Here is a 14,853-nt window from a genome sequence, read left to right as displayed (position 1 = left end):
CACACACACACACACACACACACACACAAAGTACAATCCATTGTTATAATGAAAATATAGAAAAAGCAATTTCAGCTCTTTCCTCTGAATTGACATTGGTTTCATTTGTCTTGCCTTCTACCCCTTCCAAGCTATTGTTTGTCATTTTTTACAATCCCTTCACACCCCTCCCGCCCTGCCGCCCACCTCTGCGGCACACGGTTTGATTTTAGTATGTTCCTTCACTGGAAGTTGTCCACTTCTCTTTAAGTGGCTTTGAGTTGAGATATCCAGCCATGCAGTGACGCTGTCCAGTCTTCTTTCTTTCCCGGCTGGAGTGTCTGAATTCCCCCCACCCATCCCAGTCATAAGTAATTCTGGAAATGATCTTTGTTTTGTTTCACCGCTGTTCCTTGCTTTGGCATCAATGAAGCCTCATTTCAGAGAGATGCTACTGGCCTAAAATTCACACACAAGCACTCGGTAATCCATATTATTTGATGAGCCACTGAAATAACTCAACCAAGAAAAGTTATTAGCATTTTGTCTGCTTTCCAGCAGCAATGGCAAAATAAGCCTCAGGAGCAAAGTCTGAGTTTGACTCTTTAATTCCTGAATTCTTTATAACTGTAGGCAATGTGCATGACGTTAGTGGCTTCTAGGACTTAAGGTGGGGCTGAGTTAAAATATAGTACTTAACGGGGAGAGTGGTGTAATAAGAAAGGTGTCAAAATGGCTCACTTTTCTGCATGCTCTTGCAGTTCCTTTATTTGCCCCCTAGGTTTCCAGTCTCCAATTCTGGGTCCGAAAGCTCCTGCTAAAGAGCTGTTATCTGAGTTAGCTCTGAAGTGGGGGTCGTTGGGCTCTGCTGGCTGACAGCCACCATGGGAATTTCCATGCCTAGTCATGCTGGATTGTTAGTCCCCTCTGAGTTCTTGCAGGCATAAACCACATCTTTTGCAATGCTGCACATCCTGTTGGACATCTGGAGCTCTGTTCTGAAGGCGGTGGGGAAGCAGAACTTTCTGAAGCATGTCTTGAAGTTCTCATCCAAGAAAGCATAGAGAACAGGGTTCAAGCTGCTGTTGGCATATCCCAGTGCAGTACAGAAGCATGAGATGGCTAACTCGAGCTCACTTTCAGCCTTTGCACCCAGGCACTGGACCAGCACGAAAATCTGAATGGGGGTCCAACAAATAATGAAGACAGCAACCACCACCAGGACCATTCGAGTGATGCGCCGCAGATTCCGATCCTTCTCCTTGGAGCCTGAGAGGACGCGGACATTCTTAAGACGCCGGATCATAAGGCTGTAGCAAATGGTGATGATCAACACAGGGATCATGAAGGAGAAGAGAAAGACACAAATCCCAAATACTGGATCCCAGTAATCCACAGGTTTAGGGAGCTTAATTAGACAATCAATCTCTGCAAAGAAAAGAAAAAGACAACAACTTGTATTGAGAACAACATGGTACCATCTGTAAATCCGATAATTCACTTGCAGTCACTTTTGTTGCTAATTTCATTTATTTTATTAATGCTCAATACAGCTCAGGGCCTCGTTGCACTAGGCTCTGTACAAACACAGAGCAGGGGTCAGCCCTGCCCCTAAGGGTTTGCAATTTAAGCAGACAAAGGGTGGGAGGGAAAACAGAGGCACGGTGAAGTGATTTGCCCAAGGAGACATAGCAGCTCAGTTTCAGAGCTGGGAATAAAACCCAGGTCTCTGGAATCCCAGTCGAGGGACCTACCCTTTAAAGCATGGTGCTTTCTATGGGCAACTAGGCACAGAGAGATCGATAAGCAACTTGCCAAAGGTCAAACAGGAAGTTTTCACTCCTTCTCTCTTCCAGCACCCTTTTGTCTCACTGTAACTGTCTTTAAACGAGAAATATCACTATTCCCAGAGAATGTTTTTGTTCAATATCTTCATTAATGATCTGGAGGATGGCGTGGACTGTACCCTCAGCAAGTTTGCAGATGACACTAAACTGGGAGGAGTGGTAGATACGCTGGAGGGTAGGGACAGGATACAGAGGGACCTAGATAAATTAGAGGATTAGGCCAAAAGAAATCTGATGAGGTTCAACAAGGACAAGTGCAGAGTCCTGCACTTAGGACAGAAGAATCCCATGCACCGCTACAGACTAGGGACCGAATGGCTAGGCAGCAGTTCTGCGGAAAAGGACCTAGGGGTTATGGTGGATGAGAAGCTGGATATGAGTCAACAGTGTGCCCTTGTTGCCAAGGCGCCTAATGGCATTTTGGGATGTATAAGTAAGAGCATTGCCAGCAGATCGAGGGATGTGATCGTTCCCCTCTTTTAACATTGGTGAGGCCTCATCTGGAGTATTGTGTCAAGTTTTGGGCCCCACACTACAAGAAGGATGTGGAAAAATTGGAAAGAGTCCAGCGGAGGGCAACAAAAATGATTAGGGGACTGGAGCACATGTCTTATGAGGAGAGGCTGAGAGAACTGGGATTATTTAGTCTGCAGAAGAGAAGAATGATGGGGGGGTTGATAGCTGCTTTCAACTACCTGAAAGGGGGTTCCAAAGAGGATGGATCTAGACTGTTCTCAGTGGTAGCAGATGACAGAAAAAGGAGTAATGGTCTCAAGTTACAGTGGGGGAGGTTTAGGTTGGATATTTGGACTAGATGACCTCCTGAGGTCCCTTCGGACCCGGATATTCTGTGATTCTATGATTCTAATGTAAAGGCACTCCAAGTGTAATTCATTAACAAAGCCATGTCTAAAGGATGATACCCTTTGGGCTAAAACTTTCCTTGTCACACTGAGAATAAATGCACATGTAGGTGATGCAACTGCTGCTGTCTCAAAGGAGCTTTAAAAAAAAAAGAGATGTCATGTTAAGGAAGAGACCCTTTCACCAAATTTGTGAAAGCATAAGGACAGCTAACAGCTCTCGGCATCTTGCCTTAGCATTCAGCTTCCCATGTAACCACAAATTAGGACAAGTGCTTAGGAAGAATTTTAGAAAGTATGTTGATGAAATGCAGAGACACAACTTGGGAGAGATAATATGTTTTATTGGATCAACGTGTGCTGGTGTGAGGGACAAGCTTTTGAGCTACACAGAGCTCTTCTTCAGGTCTGGGACAGGTAGTGAGAGCGTCACAGCTAAATAAAAGATCGACCCGATAGTTTAGCATAAGTACTGAACACATATTCGAAAGGGACCATTCAAGATCATGAAATGTGTCAGGTTTAATTGACCAGAAGTTCATGAAATATGATTCATTGCATTTTATGGCACCACAGATACAGTCTCTTCCTCCTCCTTAATTCCAAAAATTGTGCTGATCATTTGAGTTGCAAGCTAAGGATGGTATTAAAGTGAAAATTACAACCCCAGAAGCCCAAGATTTACCCACCTCATTTCAAGCTGGGCAAGCAGTCAGGAAAGCTCATTGGTCCCTTGAGGCTTGTGGGCAAGTGGAAAGAACGGGCTGAAGATAATGGTCTTTTCGTCATTCTCAGCGTACTTGAAACAAGAATCGGCAAAGGCCGGACCAATGATTTTATTTTATTTTTTAATTAATTATTTATTTGTTTAGAAAAAATAGTCTGGGTGCCAAGATAAGGATTAGCTTCCCTGGCTCAGTAATTGTTATGGTTTCAACAGTGTGGACATGGCAACTGCTGGCTGCAGAGATTTTAAAGCGTGATAGTGTAACCCAGACGCCTCCTGGCTGTGGTGTTCTACCCCATCTAGTGGCACAGAGAGAGGTCCCAGGTTCGATCCCGCCCACCAATGACCGGGGTCTGCCGGCATTACAATAGCTTCTGTGAATACTGACTATCAATGTCGGTGGGCTCTGAAGGGATCCTGCATCCAGCCCCCTTCAGTTAGAAACGTAGTTGCTGTGATAGAAAGCCTTTCAGGGAAAGAGGGGTTAAGTTGTGGGAAACCAAGAGGATTTTCAGAATTTCCAGAAACGGAAAGATTCTAAGGAAATGGGCTAGGAAGACAGCGGTAAAGGTGTTACATTTCTGACTCTCACCCAGCAGCGATTGCTTTGAGATTGTCATTACATTTTTTGATTGGTCAGGATCCACCAGCTGAGCTGCCAGAGAATTACTTCCACCATGATGTATCTGTCCATACTAAAGGATCACAATTAACACTCTTTTTTTAAAGGACCCTCTGTAAGATTGTAAGAGGGACTCTTGCATGCAGGAGGGTGGATAACAGATGCATATGTACTGACTAACATTAGGGAAATCAAGTCTCATGCTTCAGATTGTAAACTGAGTGCCACTGGGGTAGGAAAGGATTATTTTCCCCAATCACATGCAGCATTGCTCTCATCACCAGAGGATAAAAGCCTACTACAGCTACTAGCTAATGGAACTAGTACTTTATCTCAAGTAACATTTTATATTGTGGTGATGAAGATTGTGGTTCAAAACATGCTTCTTGCCCAGGAGGGAAGGGCTGTTACAGTACCAGACTTAATGAGCTAGTGATTGTGGAACCCTGTGCACCTATCACATGGATGCAGAGTCTAGTTTGGAGAATATCCCGTTAGTTCACTTTTACTGACCATTATTTTCATTCTCTGCTGACCCCATCACCATAGCTGGGATACCGAAGACTGAAGCCAGGGCCCAGATGCAGATGTTGACCACTTTGGCCTTGTGGGGGGTACGGATATCCAGCGCTTTGATGGGGTGACAGATGGCGATGTAACGATCCACGCTCATCATGGTCAGGGTGAAAGTGCTGGTGAACATGTTGTAGTAATCAATGGAGATGGCGATCTTGCAGAGGATGTTTCCAAATGGCCAGAACCCTAGGAACGTGTCCGTACCCTGGAAGGGTAAGGTTATCAGACACAGGGTATCGGCCAGGGCGAGATTGAAGATGTAAATGTTTGTGGCTGTCTTCATCTTGGTGAATCTAAAACAAAGGAGAGATCGATATACAGATTTCCACTTGATTTCCAGCCCCACTGCTTGTGATAGGACTAGCATCGGCAATGAGTTACACTTATTCCAGAAGGAACACAAGACCATTTACAAATTGTGACCCGGATCGTGCAATCAAATCCACATAGGCAGAGCCCTGTGCCTGTGTGGATTCCCGCTGGTATCAATGGGACTGTCCATCCAGATCCATTCAGGATCAAGACTTTTATACCTAAAACCTCCTTCCCAATGCCCAGCCCAAATAACCCAGCAGGAGACACCTCTCTTCCTCCCAAAAGGTTTGCTGGCTTCTCCCAAGCACAGTGTTGATTAATACATTTCTAGATTTTTAAATTCCAACGCAACACCAGATCGGAAGGAGAGGACTTAAGCCCCTGCCACGTTTGCAAGCCACCGATGTCAGTGTTCTAGTGCAAGAGAACCAGAAGATAAAACTGACCCCTCTATTTTCATTGTCTCCCCAGGCTAATTGTAGTGCAAAATATAAACGGCATAAACGGTCAAAAGCAAACAATATTTTTAAAAATCTATTTTCCGAATCTAAGGTATTATTATTAAAAGGAGTGAAGAAATGTGCTTTTTGGGGGGATTGATCCTGTTCCATTGAAGGCAATGCCCAAATTCCCAGTAACTTCATGGACAGCCAGATCAGGTCTAAAAATGTTTTAACCTGGGCATCCCACATTTTGGGTTCAACATCTCCATTTTAAATCTCTATTTTCAAATGTATAATTTCTCCGTAAAAATGCACTCAGGGCTGAAATAACAGTGAATCACAACTAGCTAAGGACTTGGAAAAATCAGTGGTTTAACAGAAAAGGCTTTCCAATGAAGGTACAGTAAACTGTGCTTATCATGACAGGTTTCAGAGTAACAGCCGTGTTAGTCTGTATTCGCAAAAAGAAAAGGAGTACTTGTGGCACCTTAGAGACTAACCAATTTATTTGAGCATGAGCTTTCGTGAGCTACAGCTCACTTCATCGTGCTTATCATGTTTGTGGATACTTTGAGGGCAATCTCTTAAGACAGAAGGTTGCCCATTAAGCGGCATCCTCTGTACAGGGGCTTCTAATTCCTTTAGCAGTTTTAGGCTCGTTGCAGGTTTCATTAGAGATCTCCAAACACTCCATTCAATGCAAAGCAAATATGAATGATAATAGCTCAAAATACTGCTTACTTGTGGACTAATAACCTACAAATCCCCAGCTTGGCCTAAGTGTGGTCTGTGGACAGTTTGTTACCAAACGCAAACATCAAATTGTCAGATGCTGGCTTTATGTTTGCATTTGCTACTAATCAGTGTCAAATCATATTTATGACTATAGAGGACTTTTTAAAGCAGATGATGTTCTGGAAATAAACCTCTTTCATCTGTTGGCATTTAAATCTTGACAGAGAGATTAAAAATAAAATAAAAACCTTGGCAGCCTCTTCTAGAAAGGGAAGAAAATGAACATGTGGCGAATTTTAGAAATCAGCGCTGCTAATTCTTGTGAGCATTCTTTGTGCTCAGTATTTATAGCATTGTATTTATTAAAAAATGTTGTGGAAATCAGAAATCACCAAGCCTACAGCTGACTATCCACTCTAACCACGAGGGACCGGGGGAGCCAGAGGTCTCAGAACGGACAAAAGCCAGGACTTTAAAGCAAGGACGCTGGAGCCTTTCTAGAATTGGGGGGCAAGGGCAAGGCCAAAGTGACCCCTCTCTCTCCTCAATTGGCTGCTCTGGTAGTGAGCCAGCTGCCCTCTTTCCTGGTGCCACAGCAGCCCCTGTTGGGCAAAAGATATAATTGCAGCACCTCCCCAGCAGAATTTGTTAATCTGCTGGGGGGTGTGGGGGGAATCTGCTGGGGACATGACTTCTGTGCTTATGTTTCTTTTGTTAAAAAGTGGGGGCACCTGGCCTTCCCAGTTCTGGTGCTTGTGCTTTTAAGGTCCCAGAAAGCCTTACAGGATTTCCCAGGACAGCTACCTAAAAAAGGGGACAATCCTGGGAAAACTGGGACAGGTAACAGCCCTAATAGAAATTGATTTCTTCTTTTTGTTTTGGAGCATGTTTAGATCTGACTCTGACACCGATGAAAAGTTTAGCAGTTCTTCAAACTAGAGGCAGTGCAAAGCAGCTGAAAGTAAATAGTGGTAACAGTGGTAAGGCTCAAGAGTGTTTAGACTTTTCACTGATTGCAAGCACAAACAGCTGTAGACAGTGAGTGAACTGAGAACTAATCGGCTCAGGTGTGAACCACAAGTTCCCACTGGACCAGTAACATTTCCTTAAGCCTGGAAACCATCTGTATGTGATGCAGAAATATGAAAGGGCTTGGGAACCATGAACCGACAACTGCTGGTGACCTGTCTCGTTTTGCTCCCTTGGAAAGTAAGTGTAGGTGGCACTTTTTCATCATTGTTTTCTCAGGCTGATTGAAAAACCAGTAAACAGGTCTTGAAATGGTTTTGAAAATTGAAACGTTGCACCCAGCTCTATTCATGTTTAGTGCTGGTGACAGGTGCTGGAATAACAGCTGTATATACGGAGAGCTATTAAAGAGTAAGTGCTGTAATTTTGGGGAGGATAAGCTGTGTTTTTTCATATATAACTACAGGTTGACTCCCTCTGCATTGCACAAAACGTAACCTTAACTATGGGGCTGCAAATGGCACCTCCATGATTAGCTACAGGGGCAGTGAAAGCACTTTTCCTGTAGAACGTCAGCTGCAGCCTAAAGCACCTTGAGTTCTGGAGCACAATGGAACTTTCTTCCACATCTGTGCAGGAAACAGAGCTTTCTTGGAGGCTTGTCCGAGCCTATGGAACAAACTCCCAGAGGAACCAAGGACCGTCACAAACGTCACGATGCCACTCACAAGGCAAGGCATACTTCTCTGACCTGCCTTCTCTCATGTAGACATGGAGCACCATGGACATACAAAGAAAAAAAGACAAATAGCCTACCATAACACTACGCTGCTCTCATGAACCATGCGTGACAGATGTTAGTTGTGTCACTTATGCACTACTGGAAAACTATCAGATGCTATGTTGATGAGGGTGATAAAAGAATGCATGTAGAACAGAATTTGAAGCTAGAAGTCAAATACTTTGCATGGTATTTTCATTCATTCTTCATTGTATTCAGCCATTCATCCCCCAACATACTTCAATGTATGTAAAGTATATGTACAATACTGCACAACCTCAATCATCCAGAAGGCTCAGAAAATACCAGAAAACATTGGAAAATAAGGGCTTTGGCTGGCTCTGCAGACTCTGAGGTCTATGTTTCAAGCTCTCTAATTGATCGTAGCCTTGAAGGCCCTGAATATTGATGGACTTTGCCTACACAGCTAAATGTCCTACTTTATATATATCTCCTGTCTATATCTGCATGCATGCAGTTAGCACATGACCATGCCTCCCTCAGACTGTCTTATGATTTCTCACTGATGGATTTCTTCACAGGATATTGAAGTTGGAGGTGCATGTTACTCCACAACCAGGAGCCAACAAGCTTCTTGGTCTGACCGGTTTTGCATTAAAAAGGAGAATTTTGAGTCCTTCTGCGGGTGGTGATTAGATCAACAAATTCATGGACACCTACATCCGCCTCTGTGAAGGTTACATAAAAAAGCCACAACTGTATGTCTTGCACCATTGTTGCAGACCACTATGGATAGAATTTGAGTGTTTTAAACAATGTCAAGGGGCATGAAGAAATAATTTGCGTGGCTTTTTTTTCTGGTTGTCAAAATTAACTGGCAAGTGCTGTGGGAGGTACAGCCCATTACCAGCCTCAAATATGACATAATTTTATCTTCAAGCTCAACTGCTCCCTGATCAATTCCCAATTATTTAGTGGTTTATTTAATAGGAACCTGTCTATGCATCTAAATTATTAAAGCCGTTCCGGAACACTGCAAAGAGCTTATATGAATTCTTTTTTAAAAAAAAAAATGCAATTGTGGAGTGTATTGAGATAACTAAAGGTGGGAACATGTTCCAGTAATTTGTAGTAACAAACAGATTTCCATGGAGAGGAATGTTGTTTATAGATTCTCAAGCATCAGAAAAAGCAAAAAGACAACAGAGTTTTGGTATTTATTTCTGCTTCAAAATTCTTTCAGCTCTTTCCTATGGGACTAATTTTACTGTCTGACAGCTAAGAAAAATTGAAACGTCCCCAAAGGCTCTGACTTTTTCATTTTTGGCTAAATATTCTAAAAGCAATAATAATAATAATTAAGACAAAATATTAAATTGTTTTTAACTCCAGTGAGATGAGCCTGGAATTAATATTCTCCCATAATAGAAGCAGTTTTAGATGGAATATCATCAGCTTTTCTAGCTTATGCCCACCAGTGAAAGAGGGGGAAACCCACACTAATACTATCAGCCAAATAAGTCATTCTCCCCCTATCAGACAGGTGGAATTAATCTCTCCCAGTGTTAGGAAAGGATTGATGGTAAGATTCAATCACAGGGGACTTTCAGATCATTTGTGGGGTTTGATTTGGGTAAGATCCCCTTATTCAGATCTCATCCAAACTATTCAAAACCTCCTGACTTTGCAGAAGTGGGCTGGTAATATTGAGAGAGCCATCTCATGGGGTGCCATATATCTCACAGCTGCCCCAGGCATTCTTTTGCTTTGGGGTTCATCATCAGGGATCCTAGAAAACAATTTGCCCCAGAAAAACCTGGGATTTGCATTTTTACAGAGAATCTTTAGTTTTAATATTTTGTGAAAAAATAAAAACACATACAGTAGAACCCCTTGCCACCAGCGCACACATAGGAATATGGGAAATTGACCCAGGTGGCAGGGCTCGGACTGATGGCTCCAGGGTCCCAGACAGTGGGGCTTCTCCAGCTGTTGGCCCCAGGTGGCGGGGCTCCAGATGTCAGATTTCATTTTAATCGCGGAAAAACATGGATTTTTATATTTTTATTGGAGAATTTGGGGGGATGATATCACAGAAAACTAGGACCCCTGATCATCATGCTCATATATTTATGGTGAGTATCCCCGATATCCCAATGGATAATGTATGCATTGTTATGGTGTAAGGGTGACAACCAGCTGATTTCACCCCCATCACACTCCCTTTCAACTCTCTAATAAATAGGAAGGAAGGGTGAAGCAGCTCTGAAGACAGTTCTCCCGAATACATAAGCCAGTTATATACTCTGAGATGGACTCCACGAACAACACACACACACAAACATGAGCCTTCCCCAAGTCTCCCTCAGTACTACCAAACGTATTCACTGCCAGCATGCCGCAATGTACTGATACAGCAAGCACATCCCGGCCAATGGTAAACTGGGTTATTACCAGTTGAGAAGGCTCAGATGACTTCTTTTGAAAAATGACTAAGGGCATCTCTCCACTTGCCATTTAAAGCGGAAAAAGTCCCTTCTTAGCCCAAAAACCGTGGGAGCGTCTACACTTGCCAATGACTTTTTGCAGTGAAACTCCGAAAGAAAGAAAACCACCTCCACGAAAGGCAGACGGCTCCTACTGGTGATGCTTTTGTGGTGATGTGCGAGTGAAGACATGGTCTTCCTGTTTACAGAGCTTTTAACCTCTGCAGGATCTCCCACAGTGCCTAGGTGACCACTCTGATGCCAGGTAAACAGACATCCACCCCTCCCCCTGCAAAGCCCCAGGAACTTTGAAACTCCCCTTCCTGTTTTCTTGGCAAGTGCTCACTTATAATCTGGCCAGGTGACAAATCTTGCTCCAGGGAGCAAAAGATACCTTGCTTGGAGCAATGCTGAGCGACTGGAGCTGATCAGGGTTTGGGAAGAGGAGACTGTGCAGGGACCCAGGATGCCCCGCAATCACCCACCCCCCTTCCCACAAGACCCATCGTCAAAATGGGAGAGCTGCACTGTGGGATAGCTGCCCTAGGGCGCTGCTCTCATCAGCGATGGAAGTGCTGCAAATGCGAACACCCTCTGACGCCTGTGGAAGTAAGTGAGAACACAAACCAGCACTTTTCTTTGACCGGTTCACTATCACTGGTGAAACTGACAGCGCAAAAACTCTGCAAGTGTAGACATAGTCTCAGTAAGGCTTAAGCCAGGAGTTTATCACATATCGCCCAGGTAGGATAATGCTGCTCTGAATTTTACCCGATAAGCTATCTGCAAGGCAGCAAATGGCTCAGAAGTCAGCAGCTTGGCCACTAGCTGAGCTGAAATAGCTAAACAAAGCCTATGATTATTTCTAGTGCCACTTCATTGGCTCACTGGTAAATAAAAGGCAGGCTCTAATCATTTATCACAAAGGCAGGGCAGCATTCCCCCACAGCCATCCTTTCTGCAGACTTAGATTCGGTTAAATGGCATTCTCAGTAGCACTGTCCCTAGGTTGCGTTTCCGAGAATGATCTGACAGCATTCAGCAAGGCTGAATGGTCAGTGCTGTCTCTTAGGCATGAGGAGTAACACTTGAAATGCGGGGGTGGGGTTTGAAACAGATCTTCCTTTGTTTCCACTCATTTTAATAGGCATTGTTCTGGATAACTTCTGCAGGGATTCTTGTACATTAGGGGCTTGATCCAAAGCATGTAGAATTCAGTGGCAATCTTCCCATTGATCTCAATAGCCTTCAAATCAGGCTCTTGGTCAATAGTGAAATGATTATCATAAGAATTTAGTTGATCTAAAGATTACAGGTGTTAAATTCAAATTTTGGGATGAACAAAACTTCAAATTTGGTAGTAACTGATCCTAAACTAAAGATTGCATGTTGGAGCTATATGCATTTACCATCTGCCCCCCTTACCAATTCTCAGCTGGGGTTATATTTCATAGAATCATAGAATATCAGGGTTGGAAGGGACCTCAGTAGGTAATCTAGTCCAACCCCCTGCTCAAAGCAGGACCAATCCTCAACTATTTACGTGTTAAAGGTTCATAAACTGCTTTACTTTAAAAGGAAGAGAGGCCAGTATCATGCCATGGAAGAAACATCTCCTGGAGATTACAAACGCCTTGCTTCACGATCCACAGAGCAGAGCAACACAACAGGATAGAAAGTCTCCTGTTGCAGATGAACGCGGGCTGCTTCTTCCCAAAATACAATTTTTTCACAAACAAATATCTCAAAACAAATCCGGCAAACGATTTCTTTGCACTTAAAGGGCCGTTCCCTCCCGTTTAACAATGGGCAAACACCCCAGCAGCTCCTCTTGTGAAATAAAAATCCTCAGCCCACCACCGCCCTGCACCACTCATGTCATTTAGGAAAAACAATGGCCATCTAGAGAGCTGGCCTATTTCTCAAGGTCCTGTACATTGGTTGTTCTTATACACAGCGAGCCAGATGCTCAAATGCACTAGAGTGTGACCCAGCACAGCTGAACGGAAAGAGAAGGCAAAAGTACCTTCAAGTGAACTTTGCGCTCTCAGGGGTAGCTTTGGCCTCCAAATACATTTAAGAGAGCCTTGGAACTTTTGTAGAAGGAATCTATGGGATGCCCATGCACCATTAGGGCAAGCCTCGGCATCAGGCTTTGCATTCACTTTACATAAGGTCACGGCCAAGGTAATGGGGGTTTGATCATTTTTAAAGTCCTCTTTGTTTATAGCCTCCTCCCACCTTGAAAACGTGAAACTGAAGATTATTGCTTTATTGAAATGTGTTTTCGTCCCTCAGGTACACACCCAACAGCGCCGTCCATCAGGCATGCACCACTGTCCTCACAGATGTGATATTTAGGTTTTTGACTGGGTGCTTTGGCATTCACTCTACTTGGCCCCTTTTAGTCTCCTCTTGTAAGACAGATTTCCCATGCCCCTGAACATCCCAGCAGCCCTTCTCTTTACCTGTTCCCAGTTGAATTCATCTTTCTTGAACACGGGTGACCGGAATTCCAGATGAGGTCTTCCCAGTGCCTTGTACAATGGCATTAATACATCCCTAGCTTGACCAGAAATACCTCGCCTGAAAAATCCTATCCCACACACCCTCCTGAACGCAGAACTCCTGAGTGCAGCACCCTAACCACAAAACCAACTTCTCCTTTAAACAATGACAATCCTAATGTAAGGTTTTAATCCTACCAATCTGAAATGAGTCCTGTCCTGTCCGGCCATCTGCCACACTAATGGGTGTTTGCTGCATCATTGCCTGTTGGTAACAGACAGAATAATGTGTGTTATTAACCAGCGCATGCTCCTTTCCCCATTTTGTTGATACTAATTAGCACCTCAGACCAATCTCTATCTTCAAACAGGAAAGGAATGTCAGAAGGCAAAGTAATAATATCACGACAAGGGTGCCAGAGATGAGAGTGAACCTTTGTTCCCCTATGCTCAAGAGGCTTCAGGTAATCAGAAGAGGCTAAAGTGATTTACACTTGTCTCATTTTGCTACAACCGGATCAATGGGAAACTGAATTTCCAACAGGCTCTCTATTCTTGTTTTCAGTTACAAATGCATAGCTTGCCTCCCAGTGATTGCACAAAGGAACAAAGCTCTTAGCTACACATAAGTTTGATACATAGAGTGCGTTCTGCTAAGTGGCTGTTTGGCAGCTCTTTGACAAACTGGAAAGATTTTCACCTGCTCAATAACCTACAGAAGGGAAAAGCTTCCAGCTACCTCAGCGTCAATTGCATTTGGAGCCCTGACTCCGAAGCGTACTCTCTCCAGGCCTGAATCCCATTTGGGAAGATATATACCGATTTTAATTAATGATACTTTTAAAGGGGACCCTATGTGTTTGCTGGGATGGGGAATAGAGGGTGTAACAGGGTGGTATGGCCATTTAAAGGCCAAGAGACTTGGGGCTGGCCAACCCTGTTTAATTCACCCAGCCCTGCCACACCTGTGCTGGGTGTGGGACTTTAAAAAGGGAGAAGCCCAGCAGTTTGGGACTAGCTGTGGAGGACAGCCAAGCCACAGGAGTGGTGCTAACTCCAGGAGCCAGGCTCCAGGGAGGCAGTCCTGTGGACGGTGTTTTTCAAGAGGAACAGGGAACCCAGGAGAAGCCCTGGAGGGGTGGAAGACCATGGTGGTTTTGGATGTACTTGGACACCCAGTGGGGGAAAGCCCTGGGAGTCAGCATTCTGATGAGAGTGAGAAGAACTGTGAGCTGAGCCCAGAAGAGGCAAAAGAACTTGCGTTCATGTCAATCTGGGACTCTTGTCGAATGCAGTGTTTATTTTGGGACTTTGAGCGCCCCAAAAGGGGAATCCTGCTGGAGGGATCAGCTACATGAACTCCGGGACAGACAGAAAACCCTGGGGAGGAGGAAACTGAGGCAGGGAGCACCAGCAGTGCCACACTCAGCCAGCAGGAGGTGCTCTGTGACAGCCACACTACATGAGAGGGCTAACGCATGCTGAGGGTGGGTCATCCCCCTGCCACATCACTTGGCAGGGGAAGGGAGCAGGAGGTATTCCGATATGCCAACAGATGGAAGGGAAGATATGTTGGTAAATTCCTAGGGACATTAACACTTGGGGAGGGGAAGGATCAGGGCTATTTCCCCCACCCCCCAAATGGACACCTGTTCTGGGGACATAAACTGACAAGGGAAGAGGACATGGCTGTTATGGTGTCACACTGTAAGCCCTTTCAGGGAGGAACTGTCCTTTAATTCTATATTTGTATAGCATCTAGTTGAGGACAGTTTTCCAGCTCATTATATAGCTCGTCTAAAGCTAGGTTTCTTGCCTTTCTGACTGCTTGCTTTCCTGTTCACGTGGAGGTCCTATAGGCAGCAAACTAAACCTGTGGCCTCAAAATTAGTAAAGAAAAGACTGAAGTCCTGTGGGCGACTTGTACAGAACCAAGACAGATAAAATGTCAACCCTGAGGGCCAGCATCTAAATCAGGTTTCTGCTTTTAAATACCATGGGGACTGGTTAGCAGCAAATGGAGAAAGCAGCAAAACTGCAAG

At 44.3% G+C, this 14,853-nt stretch overlaps 1 protein-coding gene across 1 annotated transcript in view; it reads right to left on the bottom strand.

Moving 5' to 3' along the window:
• Window positions 1-883: 883 nt before the first annotated feature.
• Window positions 884-14,853, bottom strand: part of OPRL1 (opioid related nociceptin receptor 1) — a 32,660-nt gene continuing 18,690 nt past the window's right edge. The window contains exons 2-3 of the mRNA XM_077832043.1: window positions 4,552-4,907; window positions 884-1,407 (exon numbers count right to left, since the gene is read on the bottom strand). Of these exons, the coding sequence (XP_077688169.1) occupies window positions 884-1,407; window positions 4,552-4,907 (880 nt within the window). The remainder of the gene's footprint in view (window positions 1,408-4,551; window positions 4,908-14,853) is intronic.

The sequence above is a fragment of the Eretmochelys imbricata genome, chromosome 13 (genome assembly GCF_965152235.1).
Source record: "Eretmochelys imbricata isolate rEreImb1 chromosome 13, rEreImb1.hap1, whole genome shotgun sequence".
Classification (NCBI taxonomy): Eukaryota; Metazoa; Chordata; order Testudines; family Cheloniidae; genus Eretmochelys; species Eretmochelys imbricata.
This window is presented reverse-complemented; position numbering and strand designations above follow the sequence as displayed.